Genomic DNA, 18719 nt, shown 5'->3' on the forward strand with positions numbered 1-18719 from the left:
CAATGAGCCAAGCTACAGAAATGACTTCTGAATGCTACACAGTTAGTAGCAAAAATTGTGCAATTATGTTATCTTCTTCCATCCAGTGAGTCATCAGTGCCTGAGGGTAGCATTGTCATTCAGACTTGGCATGGACTGGCAAGTCAGAGTGCAGCTATTTGCTTTCTTGACATACCAGGGTTGAAACACTGCTCTGATATCCTTGCAGTCAACAACATTGGGCTGATATGGACTGATGGCTAGGTGACACAAACAGCTGTGTTTGCACAGTCCAAAGATCATAATATGTGAACCAGCCTGAGTGCTGTCATGACAAAAGCAATCTTAGTTCAAAATTCATAACAAATTATTAATTATGGCAACAGTTGAATTACCTGCCTCATGGCTTGCAAAGACACCCATCACAAAAAAGCACCAAGGTAACATATCTACTCACCAGTACAAAAACAGGTAATGATATGCACGACAGACATGTTCTCCATGCAGCATGTGCCTTTGTGTTAGGTGTTACTTAATTTCTGTATTGCTTTCTTCCATATTAAATAAACAAACTTATATTAGCAGAGTACTGACGACAGACATTTTCATCCGGTGTTCACATTTGCTTTCTTGATGTTTTGAAACAATCATTGGGCAATTTCGGTCCTATCATTAAAAAAGCTCACATTCCGAGCTGACTGCAATTATCTATATTTGTTATCCTTCATATCATGCAGGGATTACTGAGTTACCTACCTCACATTAAACGACAATCAACCAACAACCCAATTGCATCAAAAGCATATGTTTGAGCCCCTGCTTCCCTGCCAGTTGGTCTACCAGTGTGACGTAACTTCACGTTGTCTTGAGGGGCCAGTCATCCAATACTGAGCACATCCCTCCAACCAACTGTTGAGGTCATTGGAAGAATGTCTGCAATAACAATCCTGAGGCCTTTAGGTATTCACGCAGTGAAAGGAACCTGGTGGTATTCTCTGCAAGAATTTCAAGAGCAATCCAAAACTTTAAGTGAGAACAAGTCAAAACTGTATACAATGATCATGTTAGGCCCATATGGTTTCTGGAAGCATGGAGCCTGCCCCAGATGTAAATTATTCTAACCTTGAAACGGAAAGACAACACCAAACACTGCAGACGCCTGCTCTCTGCATAGATCAAGCGCCTAACAAGCTTAGATTACGCGAGCCTTTCTGTGCCGCATGCCACTTAAGGCCCTCAATAATTGGAGTGCTTGTAGCAGCATGGTGTCAACTTCACCCTCTTTCCCTTTTCCTTTTCCATCTTGGACTTGGATCGTCTTGGGCAATATTCGAAAACCTGGGGAAAAGCGGCAACACCAAACAGACCTGAATTGGCCTTGAGCAGAACTGCATGCGCTGGGCAGCTTTTTCCTTGTTATGCACAGCAAATATGCTTTTAGCAGCCTAGACCACCGATAATTCGAACGTAATCCATTCCTGGACGCATGATCCTCTCACGGGAAGGGATTCCCGCTGGCGCATGAATTAGCGGACGGTACGTGAGTGTATACATGGGCCCGACAGCTCGGATCAAGGACGGGTCCCGGCTCAATTTGAGTCACAGCTGCCCATGTAAATAAGGTAAATGTATGGAGCAAACTCATCGATGCCCGATCCAAGGGAAAGTAAAAGATCAACCCTGAAGATGACGACGAAAAAACCGGAAAATACGCACTTCCGGCGTCCAAACCAAGCGGCATTCATTAAGTGAGGGAGGGCATGCATATAGCGATGTTATCCAAATCTGATGGCCAATGCCCCCCTCAAATTACAATACGCTTATTCAGCCGTCCCTCAGACAAAGATCGAAATTCAACACATCTCTCAGCACCATAGGCTACCAAACCCATCGGACACTTCGTTCCGATGTGTCTACAGAACATGCCACAGACTGCACGCCACCCGCCAACACGAACGCCAGCAATCGGCCAAAAAAAAACAAAGCTGACAAATCTGTCTTCTGTACACCTCCCGGGCCTGGGCCTTAGCCGAGCTGCACTGACCCTAGGAGCATCCATCACGATTATTGAAACTCGGCTGTCAAATGCACTCTACAAGAGCCCTATTCCCTGTAGTAATAATGTGTGCTCTGGAAAGTGCAGCTGTGCTGCCATTGCCGTGCATATGAAAAATGTTCAACACAAAGCCAGTTGTTTTGTGACTGACTTGGCGTTGGCTGAACTGTACCAAATGGAGCGGCTCCATTCGCGTGCAGGTTTTCACGAGTCGTTGTGGTGAACGCTCCGAGCAATCTCATTCGGGTAAAAATGAATAAGGGGGTACACTGGAACTACCTCGCTGTTGTCTTCAACGAATTGGAACATAAACATGAGACAGCTAACTTTCGAAAAGTGACATCGACAGCAAGCCTTTCTACTTCGTGTCTCACGCCTTTGTAAATGGCTATGCGCGACAGACACAGCACGTTTTAAGGTGCATGTTTCCAAGTTTATGATGGCGACCTAATGCCATGAGTTCAGGATGGTGACCTAATGTCATCAGTTTCGGGACGACCATTATAATGGCATGTCCGATAACGCTTTCTCAAAGCAGTTTGCCATGCTTGTGTGCTTTGCACTCATGGTAAGACCAAACCCGTCAAAGTTGGTCAATAATGCCAGTTTCCTCGAGATTGATATGGCATCCTAGAAATAGTCTATTGAAACAAATGTGAGGCAATTATCACGCGAATTCAGCCAAGCGTCGTACGTTGGCTTCAATTTCTACCCTATCACGTTGCAGTACAGCAGCTCTTTTCGAAGGGCACGACACTCCGTTCGCTGCAAGGCTGTGTCTACACAGCACACACGTATCGGTGGTGTAGCACATGGTCTAGTGACGCCCACGCTCAAACTTCCACCAATGTACTTCGCTTTAAATGGCTTACATCACGCAGTGTACCAATCGCGAGCTATTCACTTCTACTGCCATCCTTCATGCACGTAAAAGGCGGAATGTATTCCAATCGCCACACTTCAGGTGTTCCAAGGGCCTGATTGTCAGTTTTCGCTGGCAGTTTTCTCTCTTTACCATGCCAATTTCGAGCGAGATTGATGTGAAATCCCCGCACAAAGTCGCTGAGGCTACGATGAATATCTCAATTGGATGTATTGTATACGCCAACATCGTTCACTCCAGAAATGATATTTCGTGCTAAAAATCTAGTGCTGTGTTGAAACGTTGACGCGTAATTGTGACTCGGAAAACGGTTAAACTAATTCGCTTCCAAAACTTTGTTAGCGGTGCAGTGTCGCTCCCAACAGTGATATTGGGCATAACAAGCCCTGAGATTTCATCAGAGCATGCTTCCGAAATATGTCGTAAAGGTGGCACAACCCCTTCATAGGTTAAGAAGAGATGTGTGAATGCAAGAACTGGGAATAGCTATAGTGCCTGAATGCAACTTAGCTGGCATTTCCAATATTAAAGGGCGTTGAATGGAACTGTTACGCACAGCGCACACGATTAACAGCGTGCCGTTTTCATAAAATTGGTTGTCGACATAGTTCAAGACGCAATGAATGAGGTCAGTCAAGGTCAGTCGCCCAGTCAGGATCAGTCACCCGGTCAGGGTCCGTCGTCCGGTCAGGGTCCGTCGCCCGGTCAGGGTTGGTCGCCCGGTCAGGGTCAGTCATCCGGTCAGAGTCAGTCGCCCGGTCAGGATCGGTCGCTCAGTCAGGGTCCGTCGCCCGGTCAGGGTCCGTCGCCCGGTCAGGGTCCGTCGCCCGGTCAGGGTCCGTCGCCCGGTCAGGGTCCGTCGCCCGGTCAGGGTTGGTCGCCCGGTCAGGGTCCGTCGCCCGGTCAGGGTCCGTCGCCCGGTCAGGGTCCGTCGCCCGGTCAGGGTCCGTCGCCCGGTCAGGGTCCGTCGCCCGGTCAGGGTTGGTCGCCCGGTCAGGGTTGGTCGCCCGGTCAGAGTCAGTCATCCGGTCAGGGTCCGTCGCCCGGTCAGGGTTGGTCGCCCGGTCAGGGTCCGTCGCCCGGTCAGGGTTGGTCGCCCGGTCAGAGTCAGTCATCCGGTCAGGGTCCGTCGCCCGGTCAGGGTCCGTCGCCCGGTCAGGGTTGGTCGCCCGGTCAGGGTCCGTCGCCCGGTCAGGGTTGGTCGCCCGGTCAGAGTCAGTCCCGGTCAGGGTCCGTCGTCCGGTCAGGGTTGGTCGCCCGGTCAAGGTCCGTCGCCCGGTCAGAGTCAGTCGCCCGGTCAGGATCGGTCGCTCAGTCAGGGTCAGTCGCCCGGTCAGTCATTCGCCTGGTCAGGGTCAGCCACATCAGCTGACGCCTGCGTTAGCTAGCATGGTGACCCGGGTGACCGCAGTCTTGCTCGCGCTGCCGCGTTATGCGTGCTACTCAATGTTACGACTCAGTACGCTTGTGACCCGAGACGGTGTGAACGCGATGTGTAAGCGATACGCCTTTTAGACGGTGTGAAACGGAACAGGCACCTTTTATTTGAGTCGCGTATGCTCACAGGTACGGTCATCCGACGATCTGACCGCTAATTCACGTGGCCCAGCGAAATCATCGTTTCCCCGTAACTTTTGACTTGTGAGCTGCGCCATTAGCAAAAGTCTTTTTTTGATTGGACAAGAATTAATGACGTCAAGTGGAATAAGTGGCCCAATGGCTGCTGAAGGAATGACGGGGCCTGTGTGTGAGCAGTAGAAAGCACCGTCCATTTCGAGTGGTTCTCTCGATTTGTTAGTGATGGATGGTCAGATAACGTGCCGAAGTAGTAAAGAAGACTATTGGGTGATATCTATAGAGGACAGCTCATACGTTTTTAGATTTGCAGTCCTTTTTATGACAAAGTTCGGGCCGTGTTACGATGGTTTTGAAAATATTTAGCACGTAGACGGTGGTGCCGGCTATGTCACGCACAATATATGCACAACTAGTTGTACTTCGCCGGAGAAAAAAATATCCTGCGCACCTCGAATAACCAACTAGCTTCGAAAGCTACGAGCGAACAATCAGTTGAGACGAGTACGATGACATCGCACCAACATAAAACTCATGTCTATTCACACTGGGGATATTTCTCCGCGACCGTAGGCAGTGACCTGTTCGTTGTTACAGGGATCGGCCATTGCAATGTAATGTGAAAGGCATACATGTGCCAAGATTCCAAAAAATCCCAGTATGGTATCCCTAAGATCTGGATTCCGGATCTTCTGGGATCTGCTTTTGAAATATTGTCGATGAATCCATTTGATTTATGGACCTTTCTTGAAAAGTTCTCAAAGGATACTTTGGGACCCTGGATCTTTCATGCAGTTTTATCGAATCTGTTATGTATATAAAACTTATCGTCTGAAGCTCTGGATTATCTTTAGCTCTTCCAGATGATCTTATGGCATCTTGGATTTTTGAAGCTTTTTCTGGAGGACTCCCTAGAGTTTTCTAGAGGACTCCCTGGAGGACTCCCTAGAGTTTTCTAGACGACTCCCTGGAGGACTCCTAGAGTTAGCTTTGAATATTGCCAAGGAATCTGTCCAGATCGACTTGTACAGCTGTGCTCATTGTTTTGGATATGTATGAAAGCCATATCACTTTTTGGCAAGGTTACTTTAAGTTCATTTTTCGAACCTCAACTTGTGTCACTGCTATAACCATGGTGAAATGTTAAGACTTTCCCCTGCCTATTGACATCCTGATACCTTATTGACAATCAAATCACGTCTCATCAGAACAAATATGTGCAAGTTCAGTGATGCTAAAGTCAAAGAATATCAAGGGTCCGGGGTACCAAAGGATCCAGTCTTCAATATTGTATAACGTAACTGCAAACCTTTCACCTTGGTTAGCAAGATGGAGAGGCAAAGAGCAGCACATGCAATTGATCAATATTGATTGCATTTTTGAATACTCATTATTGATGAAAGCAGGTATCCTGTTCCTAGTTCCCGTTAGTTCCATCGACAAAACAGAACCCTGAATCCTGCTTCCCACTGATTGTTTCAACAAAACAAAATCCGGAATCCTGGTTCCCGTCAATTCTGTCGACAAACCAAGACTATGCATCTTGATTTCCACTGTTTTCTTCGACTGAAAACCCTGGGTGCTGGCTGTCACTGTTTTTCGATAAGCACAAAGCACTTACTTCTGGGTCTTAGCCACAAAGTCATACAAATAACAGAATAGGTCACATATTTTTGTTCTCACAATAGTAAAATGTCAAACGCCAAAAACAAGTAACACCCCGCAGGCAAGTCAAACCATCAGAATGCCCTTATGTCGCCATTACAGCTAAACAAGTTGTACTGTTAGTTGGAGGTTATTCCCTACAGCTTAGAAGTGAATGCCAGACAGCTGACACTATGATATTGCATTACCCACATATATATGCTCTCAAAGCAGTTAAAAGTACTAAATCACAGGCATGGGAACGGACAGCACGTCCTAAAACCACCACTGCAACAAATAAAGCCTTGCCACTAGTTGAAGATCTTTGCCTAACATGTACAGTTGAGTATCTGACAGCTGACAAATTATGCAAATCATTCTAGGATAGTATGGGTGTCGATTATCATTGGTACATTAATCAGCCACATTAGGATACGACAGTACGCCATTAGATTCCAAGGCGATAGAGCACTGTCACAATGTCATCCATCTAACCATCAGGGTCTCCCTAGAATAGTGCCAGCGTTGCAGCTGTCAAGGCTGGAAGAGGCTTTTCGCAAAAGCTTTTGCATTTGCCGTCTAGCGGGGACGTAGTGACTGGGGGAGCCAGGTGGGAGAGGGGGGGGGGGGGGCTAAGACGTGGCGACTAGGGGAGGGGGCAGGAAGGGCTGAAACGTGGCAACTGGGGGAACCAGGAGGGGCTAAGGTGTGGCGACTGGGGAATCCAGGAAAGGCTATGACGTGGCGACTGGGGGGGGGGGGGGGGGGAAGGGAGGAAGGGCTAAGACGTGGCGACTGGGGAGCCAGGAGGGGCTAAGACGTAATTGCTGGGAGAGCTGGGGTGGGTTAAGACGTGGCGGCTGGGGGGGAGGAGGGGCAGGTGGGGCTAAGGTTTCTGACTTTTGAAAAGTTGTATATTGGCCCTTTTAAGGCAGGGTCAGTGTTACCTGAAGGGCCAAATATGACTTTTCGTTAACTGGAAAGCAATGACAAAAGTAGATCATTCACTCCAAGCCGTAAGAAGCTTCCATTGTTAAATTTCATTGACAAAAATTCACGGGAAAATGTGGCTCCTGTTATCTGCGATGAGGCTGCCGAAAAAAAGAACAAAAAACAAAACGAGACGGAGCCGAAGGCCTTCGGGATCCCGTTAATGAGCGCCAGCGACTGCAAGAGACATACTAGCGCTCAGGGACCATGACGTGGCCGGGTTTCAAGCACTGGCCACTCATGTGGCAGTGACAGGCGCTGACCATCCGGCGGTCATTACGCCCACGAAACGAATAGATCGTCATCTCGTGTATCTGAAACTTTTGCACCTGTGTATACTTGGTCACTCCAGTATTCAACCACATGTGTCAAGAGACACACGCAGTTTTGTCATTTGTTTTTCATGTCATGTCATGGCATTTGTCATTGTCATCATGTCATTCAGTTTTGTCACGCGCAACGTTCTGCGTATTCAAAAAGTGACCTAAATAGGCTTTCACCAATAAGCATTTTAAGCATGCGCGCTTTAAACACACCTAGCAGAAAGAAAACTGACGCTTAGTCTTGTAGTCTCCTTGAACCTTGCGGCAGGAGCAGAGCAACTACCACTTCATGTGATGCACAGGTAGGCAAAAACGACCGCGTGTCGGAAAACGGTACTTTTGAATGTTCTGTCAAATGAAATTATGAGCGTGTAGAATGCATCGGGATAGTACATTTGACCTTTGCGATTTTCAGATTTATTTCGGAACGGACTAGCTCAAACGGCATCACGGACTTATAACGCAATAACGTTATCTCCATTGCTCGTGTTGTAATTGCTAATTTCATGCAGAGAATCAACCTCGAAATCGCACAGGTGAAAACGTTTGGTCAGGGGCTGAAGGGACTTGCCGTCCCAGCCCAGAGCACCCAGCAGCTGCCATTATGGCGATGCGGGAACCCTCAGATGAATACATTACACACATAACATTGATCTCATTCGTGATACGGCAGACCCTCTGACCTGAGCTTCTGGAACAATAGGGGACGCAGAGATCGTCACTGGGATCACTGGGATCATCGTCACATAAGGATCATTGATCCATGCAGGGAGTTCAATAACCGACACCGGAACACCAACGCGGCTTGTCGGCCCCTGATTGGAAAGGTGTTGATCGCCCCTCGTTCGGTACTGGGAACTCTGGCAGGTCACTGTCTCATTGTGAGTACGAACCCTTGCGTCGTTGTTTTTCATGTCTCCTTTCATTTTTAGGGGGATCATGACCACCACAAAAGGCCTTTTGGCATTTGAGCTCCCGCCCGTGTCACTGTCCAGCAAATTTGCGTCTGGCCGACTTTGGGTCCATTTCCGGCATGGGATCACCTCTTCAGCACCGGAAGCACCTGATCAGCCCGCGGGCCTTTCACCGTTTTAGGGGCCCGATTAACACAAGAGATTTATGATTAACGTTTCCAGGCCTTTGTCCTGCCTCCGTTTGGGAAAGATTGGTATCGATGTCGTGCGATGTCGTACTACTACGATGTCGCACTTGTTTCTCAATGGTTAACTATCACATTATCTCTGGACCCTGTGACCATGAATCACTTCCGACGCTCGTAGTACATGAGCTGTACCATTGGTGACCGTGTAGGCTCATACTCACTCTGGGCTAGAAGGAGCAAGACCGTTGTTGGTTGTATAGGTAGTCAATATGGTGTGAGCGTTGGTGAGTGCAAGTAACTAAAAAATGAATATGTAATTTATCAATACCTCTCATTCACTGACTCACGAGCTCAAGTCTGGCACGAGCGAGGCCTACATTAGTATAACCATCACGCAAGCAGTCTAAAAGCTGCTACACTTGGTGAGCAAGGCGGGGAGCTGCGGACAGTGAGGGGCGCTACACTAGCAACTTCCAAATTAGAGTCAAAATGAGCGAAGACTTAGATAGGCTAAGTGGTAATAATTCAGGTGTACGTTGTTCAGTGCATTGGCGAGGAACATTAGTCACGCAAATAAGACAGCAGTATCAGCCTTATTCCTCCGAAAAACCGGGAGAATGGAAATATAGTTAGGTTGATATTTCGTCAATGTGCCTTTCGTGACTTCTGCTATTGTTGCGAAAAAGGCATGTTGCCGAAATATCAATCTAACTATTTCCATTCTCCTGGTTCGTTCGAGGAATGAGGCTAATGCTACTGTCTTATCTGAATAATTCAGGTGAGAAGAGAAACTCATGACATGAGGGAGACAACGTCTGATCTTTTCCGTTTGACGCATGTGAATCTCAAACGTGCGATTGACGTGTGTGCAGTTGTGAAATCAGTGGCAAGAGAAAAAGCTCAAAGTCCGCACCTGCGCACACAGACGCACACTGCCGGATGGTCTTGTCGTCGACGGTGATACGGTAGCACCATATAACGCGTAAATCAGCCAAAACGTACACGAATCAATACCGAACGACGCGCGCCCAAAATGAAGAGCTACTTTGTTATAGAAATTACATAACATATTTTGCAAGCATGGCTGTGGGATGAAAGCATTTGATGGAACATTTTGTTGCAATAACCCTGACTCAGCGACATCAGACGTGCAATACCACTTTCAAGGACAACAGTTGCTTACGACAGGTCCTAGTACAACACGAAACTTCATGACACAATCCCGTGCCAGCCTGATCCTGTTTGTGGACCAGCCACCAATCGACCGTCATTGAAGAATCAAACAGGCGCAGTTGCTGGGACGCATTGTGACATGCCCACCGCACGGTGGTCAGACCCTTGTTGCTCTGCCGACAATGTAATGTTATCAGTGCCGAATTGCTCCTTCACGCTACGAAGCAACCGCCCCTTCCAGGCAGTGCTGTTCTTCATCCCTCCCTCCATCACCGCACACCATACTTTGGCAGGTGAAAGGCGATCTGAAGATGATGGAGACGTTCGTGCTAGACGCTGCCCACGATTACCAGTACGACGGCACCAATAACTGGAAGTACGACTGGACGCTGCCTAAGGCCTTACTCTTCACCATCAGCATCATGACCACCATCGGCTACGGCCACATCGCGCCCAGAACCAGCAGGGGCCAAATCTTTACGATCTTCTACGCCCTGATCGCGACACCGCTATTGCTCGTTTTCCTGACCAAAATCGGCGACAGCATGGCGACGGGCTTCACGACAGTCTACAGGTCAGATGGTCAGGTCTACATGTCTACAGGTCTACAGGTCAGATGTTTTCGCAGTATGTGCAGAGTTTTACGGAAGGTTTTTACAGCATGCCTACGTGGTTGCGACCTGTCATCCGTCTCGAACTACTTCCAAGAGATCTTGCAGACCGTTTGGTGACTGTTAACGAAATCCGCATGCGGTTTACCGTGAGAAGGCCTTCATAAATTTGGGTTGGGGGGTAGAGGGTCCGCCTGTCCGGGAAACTTAAGAATAGCGTAGCGCAGTAGTTGTCAACATCTTGGGTGCCCATTTTCCCTGACAATGCATGCAATTATTTGTTTTCCGTCCCAAAAACAAACAGTAAAACACAGTTAGCGTATGTCATGCTCCCGTTAAAAGCACAGTTTACCTCTTAGCTTTCCTTTCGTAGCAATATTAATCGAAATAGCCATGGGCGTAATTTGATACGAAATATACAAGACAGAGAGAATAGCACAAACAGACCGGAGAACCCATGGTTTGTCGCGAGGTCTATCAAAATTGCCTTTAAACGTCACCCCGGAAACGTTTTGTTTCGTCGTGTGGTACTAATTTGTCGTTTTACTTCTGCAGGTTTAGACCCCGTGAAACTGAATCATTGCTACAGCAAGGATGGCAGCTTAATATCAATGCGATCTTCCGTTAGTTTCCAAGGTTATATCAGGACTCTGGGAAAGTTTCAGGCTGTTAGAAGGCGGATACTTGGGGTTCATGAGCTGAGTACAGTCGTTTCATAGCGGGACTGTCTGATGCGTTCCAAGAATCCATGCATATATGTCTACTTGCCCGCATATAGAGCATCCTAACTCACCTGCCCAACGCTAACTGCCATGTAATGGCAGTTGACTTTAATATATGTATATATATATATATATATATATATATACGTTTGATTAAAAACAACTGCTGACTCAGCATTGACGAGCTTTTTGACGCATCGTTCTAGTTTCTGGGCCTTTGACGAGACTCAACAAACTCAAGACTAAGCTTAACAAACTAGTCACTGCTGCCAATGTCGCTGTTCATGGCATACACTTTTCTAAGATAACGGGTGAATTTGCGCCTATTTGTGTTTATGGATCTGCAAAAACTCACAAAAAAACACCCTTTCGTCTAATAATTTCACAGATCCCTTCACCAACGTATAGAATTGCACAACGTCTTAATGGTCTTCTGCACCCATATCTTCCGATGTCCTACAGCTTATTGTCAACGGATGAGCTTATTGATATAGTGCGATCTCGTCAACCTAAGGGTCTTCTAGCCTCTCTAGATGTTGAAAATCTATTTAAAAACGTGCCCATTGAAAGAACCATATGCATCATCCTTGAACGCATCTACAATCATCCCGAAATTCCTCTCCTCAAAATATCATAGCGCCTTCTTGAACAATTACAAACAGCCTGTACGTCAGAAATTCCTTTCCGCGCGTCTGATGGCCGAATGTATTGCCAAATTGAGGGTGTTGCGATGGGCTCACCTCTAGGACCTCTATTCGCTAATTTCCTTATAGGACACGTAGAAGCCGACACACTACAAAATGACGACATAAGACCGGACATTTACCGCCGCTACGTAGACGATATCTTTGTGGAAGTTAGCGACATTGACGAAATAGGACGTTTCAAAAACACCTTTGTAGAGCAGTCTGGCTTAAAATTCACAACAGAGCTAACTGTGCAAAACGTAGTAACCTTTCTTAACGTGGATGTCGATGGACAAGGACAACAATTCAAAACGACTGTTTACCGAAAACAGGCTAACAACGGACGAACAACGGACGGTGCTTAAATGCTGGCGGTGAGTGTCCTCGACGCTACAAAATTAGCGTTATAAGGTCCTTCATTAGACGAGCATTTAATCACTGCTCTGATTGGACAGGACTACATCCAGAATTAATAACAATCAGGCAGATCTTAGTGAACAACGGTTTTTCAAACTCTGACGTTGAAAACGAAATAAAACGACATATTACAAGGCACTTTCACAGCAAACCAGACAAGACATCCAACCAACCGTCAAACTGTATGCTCAAAATCAAATGGCATCTGCCCATAAACAAGACGAAAAAGCTTTACGGGATAGTATCTCCCGGCATGTTAAAGGCGAAACGACCACAAAATAGACATCTTCATTTATTATCGCAATAAAAATTATCTAACTTTCCTTTGAGAAACAGCCCAGACAAACCCGACAAACTAAAATGCACCCATGTAGTGCATCAATTCAAATGCAACATCGAAGGCTGCAAACTTCGCTCCATACACTACATTGGTGTGACCTCAACGACACTGTCACGACGCCTGACAATGCACTTGGTGACGGGGCACCTCTAGACCACATGCGACACGAACACGACATGACATTGACACGACAACAACTGACAGACGACACTGACATTTTACGGACGTGCAATGACGGAAGACGCCTTCAAATTTGGGAAAGCATATTCATTAACGAAATCTCTACGGTCCTAAGCAGACAGACAAATTCTTGCACAACTCTTGAACTACTAGGTGATGAGCGGTGAGCACTATTGATGTGATTGCGGCAATAGTGTTCTCATTGCGTCTTTGTGGTGTTTCCATTATGAGTGTTTCTTGTACGCATCAGAGTGAAAATAGGATTCTGTCTTACTTCAATCAGTTATGCTTCATTTATGTTCTCCGTACCAAAAGATGTTTTCCAACAATAGTGCACAACTTTTGATCCTTTAAACTCAAAACTTATTTCCTGTGCCATTCAGTCTTCTCCGACGATGAGGTAGGCTCTCGAAACGTTAGAGTGTAGGGAGCGATGAATATATGAGTAATTTTGTGCGAACTACCTTTAACCTAGGTGATGATGCCAAGTCAAAGGCCCGGAAACTTGAACGATGCGTCAAAAAGCTCGTCAATGCTGAGTCAATAATTATTTTTAATCAAGCATGTATAAAAGAAAAGATTCTGCCAAAATATTCCAACATATACATATATATATATATATATATATATATATATATATATGTATAAAACATATAAATACATATATACATATATATGTACACATATGCAATGTCGTTTTGATCCGAGGGCCACACGTTCCAAGCGTCACAAATCACCACACGTAACTTATTTGCCGTAGCACGGACATCTCTATTCCCATCATCAGATGTGACATGCTTTGACATCGTGTGATTAAATGCACGAGCACGATTTCTCCCAATTCAGGCTTCATGACTCTTTCTCTTAACAGTACACATGATATGCATGACATCAAGGCAGTGTTCACGTTTGGATATATCGAACAAATTATCAAATGCGATGAAATAAGTTCACTCATAGCTATAAGTACACTGCTTTCGACAACGAGTGCATTTTTTCCAGCTTTGGTTCCTGGTTACCATTGGTTCCCTGACAAAACAAAACCCTGGATCCTTGTTCTCACTGGTTCCTTCAAAAAAGCCAAATCCCAGGACCCGGCTCACTCTGAATCTTCAGCAGGCTATGAACTTCGTTGCTGGTTCCTATTGGTTCTTTTGAAAATACTGTACCTTTATTGCTGGATGTCACTGATTTTGCACAAGGACAAGACCCAGATTCATTGGTTTCATCCACAAAGGCGAGCAACTCACGGGATAACCCACACATTTCTGCTCTCATACCACATAAAAGTCGTACGCCACAGGCGAGTAAAACAACCAGCATTCCCTCATGCCACTACTGCGACTAACCACCACTGCGCCGCAACTGGAATGTATGACATTTGCAGATATTAAACCAGGCATCATATTTGGTGAAATAGGCTCACTTATAATTGTTGGTATGCTTTCAACTCGAGAAGACTGGTCTAGGCAACACAATTTCGTTAGTCAGTAAGCATGTTGCTCAATACATAATTGTCTGATTATGTCGTGGAACGTTTGCACCACGTTAGAAGTGCTGTCAAGCTGACCGTGCGAAATTGCCACCTTAGCAATCTCTTAAAGTGCTTCAACTTGGCGAGAGGCAGCGGGGGAAGTGATAGACGCGTTTGCTGTTGCAATTTTCTTACATATCTGTCTGTGAGTTTGTCTTGTCAGCTCGTTTTCACATGCGTGCAGCACAAAACGTGGTATGTGTTTAAAACTTGCACTGCCTATAAATATTGAGTGAGAACCAATTGAAGTAGGCTATATCTGGAAACCGTGCTCACGGACGCCAGACGTAAACGAATCGGTGCTTACAATTTTCCTAGCCTTAATCGCCGCATGGCCAATAGGGTGGCATTATTTGCGTGACGTTTTGTGGCGCCATGCTTGCCTGAGTGGCCTAGGAATAGTATGCACAAACTGGTCTGTATATATCTGCGACTGTGTATCTCCGTATATTTGTAGGTGTGTAGCTTTTCCACTTCAAAATGTACTAGTTGCTGTAAGTAACTTATTTCACCATGCCTGATGCTTGCATCAATATGTTCAATTGAGGATCATTCCGTTTAATAAATTGTTTACCGCAGTCGAATCTGCTGCCGCTGGTGCAGAAGTCGACGCTACAAGGCTGAGGCGTTGTTTGGGAAAAAGGTCAAGCGTGTATCGGACGACGTCGTCGGACAGGAAGAATACATGCCCACGAAAAATGTGAGTGAATCCTTTTTCTTTCGAACCATTTATGGAACGAAAACTTTCTTCGAGTGCCTTCTCCAGCTCAGCTGCATGGATGCGTCCAGGTGAACAGAACAAAGCGACGTAGCGCCAAAAAATCGCCGCTGCTAACGACGCTGGCAATGAAAATGGTCCGCTACAAGTGGTCTAAGTGAATCATGTACTTCTGGTCGCCATGACATTCCATGTTTGGCGGTTGCCTTAGTTAACTCTCTCTCGCTCTCTCCTCGCTCTCTCTCTCGCTCTCTCTCTCACTCTTTCCCTTTTCATCGCATTTTCTCTCCTCTCTCTATCTCGCTCTCTCTCTCCCTCTCGCTTTCGCTCCCCCTCGCTCTCTGCCCTCGCTTTCGGCTTCCATTTCTTCGCTTCTCGATCTCGCTGTTCGCCCACTCGCTCGCTCCTCTCAAATCAAATTAGCATTACCCGTTTTCGAAAAAAATAAATTAGACAAACATTTGATTCCAAAAGACATACCTTTAGATATGCCACGGCATTTTGCAGTGGTAGTGGTGATTCCGACGCAATTCGCGGCCGTGCAATTTTGAAATTTAACTCCTAGCAACCTAGCAGTCCTGAGGCTTGATATTCATCATGCATGAGTCCCGCATTGCCCAATAGTTAAGTCAAGACCTCACAATTGAGGCTGGCACGCCGAAGTCGTCCTGCGCGTGTCGAACGCGGATGCTCGTGTGCGACAGGTGCATGTGCCGACCACGGTACTGCTGGTGGTGCTGATGCTGTACCTATGGCTCGGTGCCGAGATCTTCTCCAACTGGGAGGGCTGGAACCGGGTCGCCGCTGGATACTTCAGCTTCGTCACGTTGGGCACCATCGGCTTCGGCGACCTCGTACCCGGTCACAGGTACGTGCAGATGCACGTCCAGCGCACTCAGAGTGCGAAGGTGGGCAGGAAGTTAAGCGGATCCAGCCTGCGACACAGTTTTATGAGTTTTTTTGTGACCGCAGTAAAGGAGCAGGTCATCAATTCCGATAGATTCTGGCCAGCTGAAATCCTGCAAATTTTGCGTAGTTACAAAACTTCACGTAACGAATTACAGACGGTGGGGCTTGAACATACCATTTATCGAGCCTAGGGTTGAATGGTAGCATGGGACCTGTGATGTTGGGGAGGGGCAGTATGTGATGGCCCTTTTGTTGTGGTGACGTTTTGGTCTATAACGTTGCAGCCGTAGACGAAAAATAAGAATGCCAATCAGTTTGTGAAAGTTCAGGCTGTCATTGGGCGTAAAGCTGCCCTTTGCTCCGAATTGCTGGTCGTTTTACAAAAAAATAATTCAGATTTCCTGGTGATGAGTGCAGCTCTTGACACCTGCCATCACGACTATACAGCGACCCGTTGGAGAACCATAGTTGCATGGCGGCGGATGAAAGCAAGGAAATAGTTGCCGTAGTGGTTCCGACGTCATGAAATGCAAACGACACTGCAAACGGCAGAATACCATCGGTTGTAGGTAACCATCGATCCCTCCATTCGGTAGTATCGCTCGTGATGCACAATCATTTTATCACTCGCAGTCAAAACAATGATTTTTGTGCGTGAATTAAGCCGTCGCAGATTGCACTTCAGATTTGCAGGAGATTCTTACGTCTGATAGGTTTGTTAGCAGCAAAAGCATGCAGTATTTTTTCGAAATCCAAGTCCAAAGATTGGTATTCTGCTGACGGAATTGTCTATTTCACTCAATAATGAACAAAACTATTCCTAACAGCAGAGTTGCAAATGCTATGATTTCTAGAACGATAAAATAGTGGTGAGCATTTTACAGACAAGCACTTTTTCCACAGCAACAAAAAGAGGACGACAGACATGCTGCCATGCCTATTTTTTCAGCTAAAAAAGCCGTAACGCTACCTCCTAAGTATTGCCGTAATTCTAATGACACTTCGTATAGAGCCTAGCCTGGCCTAGCCTGGTGCTAGCCAGTGCTAGGTCAATGCTAGCTATTACCGTAGCACTAGCCTTATGTTAAGACCAAACTTCTCAAAACATTGCAGCTTAAAACCCGAAACCCGTCAGAAAAGGAAATACTATATACCGCAGGAGATGTCACAACTTAATACACATACGTTCACAAATGGCGATATTTCGATGGGCTCAATCGTTGCAATAAGGCGATCTTAATTTTTCAGCTTTCTTGGCTACACAGACGACTTCGCATCGGCCGTGGAGATGCTTGTTACCTCCATGTACTGCCTGTTTGGTAAGGATTTAAAAAACACAGCTGCATTTTCCGTATGGATTTAGAGCGTATGTACTACATGTTTTGGTACTTAAACTTATCAAGCAGCATGAGCTGTGAAGTTGCCCAGACAGCAGAAGCGACGCTGATCAACACACACATTATGCGTGCATAGCTATCGTTTAATATGAATATATATGGGCACAAAAACAATCTCGCTTGAAAATAATGTGGGATTTAAACCGGCTAGAGTGAACTTAATCTGGCATAAGCCCAGAAATGTATGCCCAGCACATTTCGTGCTCACAAACAAACCATATTTGCCCTGCAGCCATATTTCTCAGCAGCATGTGTATCTCACACTCACATAGAAAGCATGAACTCTCTTTTGTCCCGCAGGCATGGCTCTCATCAGCATGTGTATTCAGATGATGCAAGAGGAGATGATGACCAAGGCCAAGTGGATGGCCGAGGAGTTCGGTTTGGCTGAAGACGGCCGGGATGCTCGCGTCCCTTACCGTGTCAGCCGCACAGACACCGTGTGGAAGACGCCTAACGGCGCCGAGGGTAACACCCGGCAATCCACGGCACGACAGGAGAAGCTGCCGGAACAGGTGACGAAGAGGAAGAGGAAGGAGCGTCGAAAACGCGGAACTGAGGCGGGACGCCTTGATGGAGCCGCCGCACCAGAGGCGATTCAAGAGAAACCCGTTGGATCTGAAGGAGAATCCGATGGAAAGGCAAATGAAACGACCCGGATGGAAGAAGGAAAGTATCCAATGATGGAAGACCCACCTGAGAAAGAGAGCAACGCGGAATTTGATATTTAAGATGCTAATTGAGCACGTAGAAGGTTACCTGACCTCTGGATTAATCGATGCCTTATATAGGCGAGGAACAACGAAATGAAATGCGTAAAGGAGTAGATTGGGATACATTATTTGAGAGGAGGAGGCGGTGGCAATCTCATCAGAGGAGAGCTGAGATGAACAACCTGGAAAATATGCGCCATTGCAGTGTAGAAGGTCTGAGCATAGGGGAAGGAGCAGTAATGGATAGGCTGACAGATACTGTCACCCTAGTGCGAAAGACCTGGCTGAGGAAGACAGAGATATAAGTGATATGTAAGCAGGAGACCACTAAAATAACGTTTCTCCTAATGAAGTGGATGGGAAAAGGACAAAAATACTATAAAAGGGAACTTTGAAAACAAGCGAAATGGAAGTGCAAAACAAGTGCAAGTGCAAAACAAAGCCGTCGATAGAAGCGCAGTACATGGATATTTGATTCACTTGTGGAGCAGAAGCTTGACGCGCAAAGAGAGACATCATTGTCCCACAAGAAGAGTGCATGTGTGCCACTGCTTGCTTAAAATACCGTTGGGTGAAGACGTGGACAGGAAGCTCGTGGAAGATAGAAACACCTGAAATTCTGATAATTATTAAGAACACAACGAAAATATGCCAGAAATGACGCAAAAAAATCGGGAGAAATGAAATGAGAGAGAGAGAGAGAGAGAGAGAGAGAGAGAGAGAGATGAGAGAAGAAGAGAAAGAGAGAGAGAGAGAGAGAGAGAGAG

At 46.4% G+C, this 18719-nt stretch overlaps 1 protein-coding gene across 1 annotated transcript in view; it reads left to right on the plus strand.

Annotated features, from left to right (window-relative positions):
• Window positions 1–18719, plus strand: part of LOC119102779 (TWiK family of potassium channels protein 7-like) — a 43945-nt gene that overhangs the window by 23573 nt on the left and 1653 nt on the right. The window contains exons 2-5 of the mRNA XM_037226233.1: window positions 10019–10299; window positions 14795–14915; window positions 15638–15833; window positions 17540–17754. Of these exons, the coding sequence (XP_037082128.1) occupies window positions 10019–10299; window positions 14795–14915; window positions 15638–15833; window positions 17540–17754 (813 nt within the window). The remainder of the gene's footprint in view (window positions 1–10018; window positions 10300–14794; window positions 14916–15637; window positions 15834–17539; window positions 17755–18719) is intronic.

The sequence above is a fragment of the Pollicipes pollicipes genome, unplaced genomic scaffold (assembly GCF_011947565.3).
Source record: "Pollicipes pollicipes isolate AB1234 unplaced genomic scaffold, Ppol_2.1 Scaffold_5724;HRSCAF=6776_pilon_pilon_pilon, whole genome shotgun sequence".
NCBI classification, from domain to species: Eukaryota; Metazoa; Arthropoda; class Thecostraca; order Pollicipedomorpha; family Pollicipedidae; genus Pollicipes; species Pollicipes pollicipes.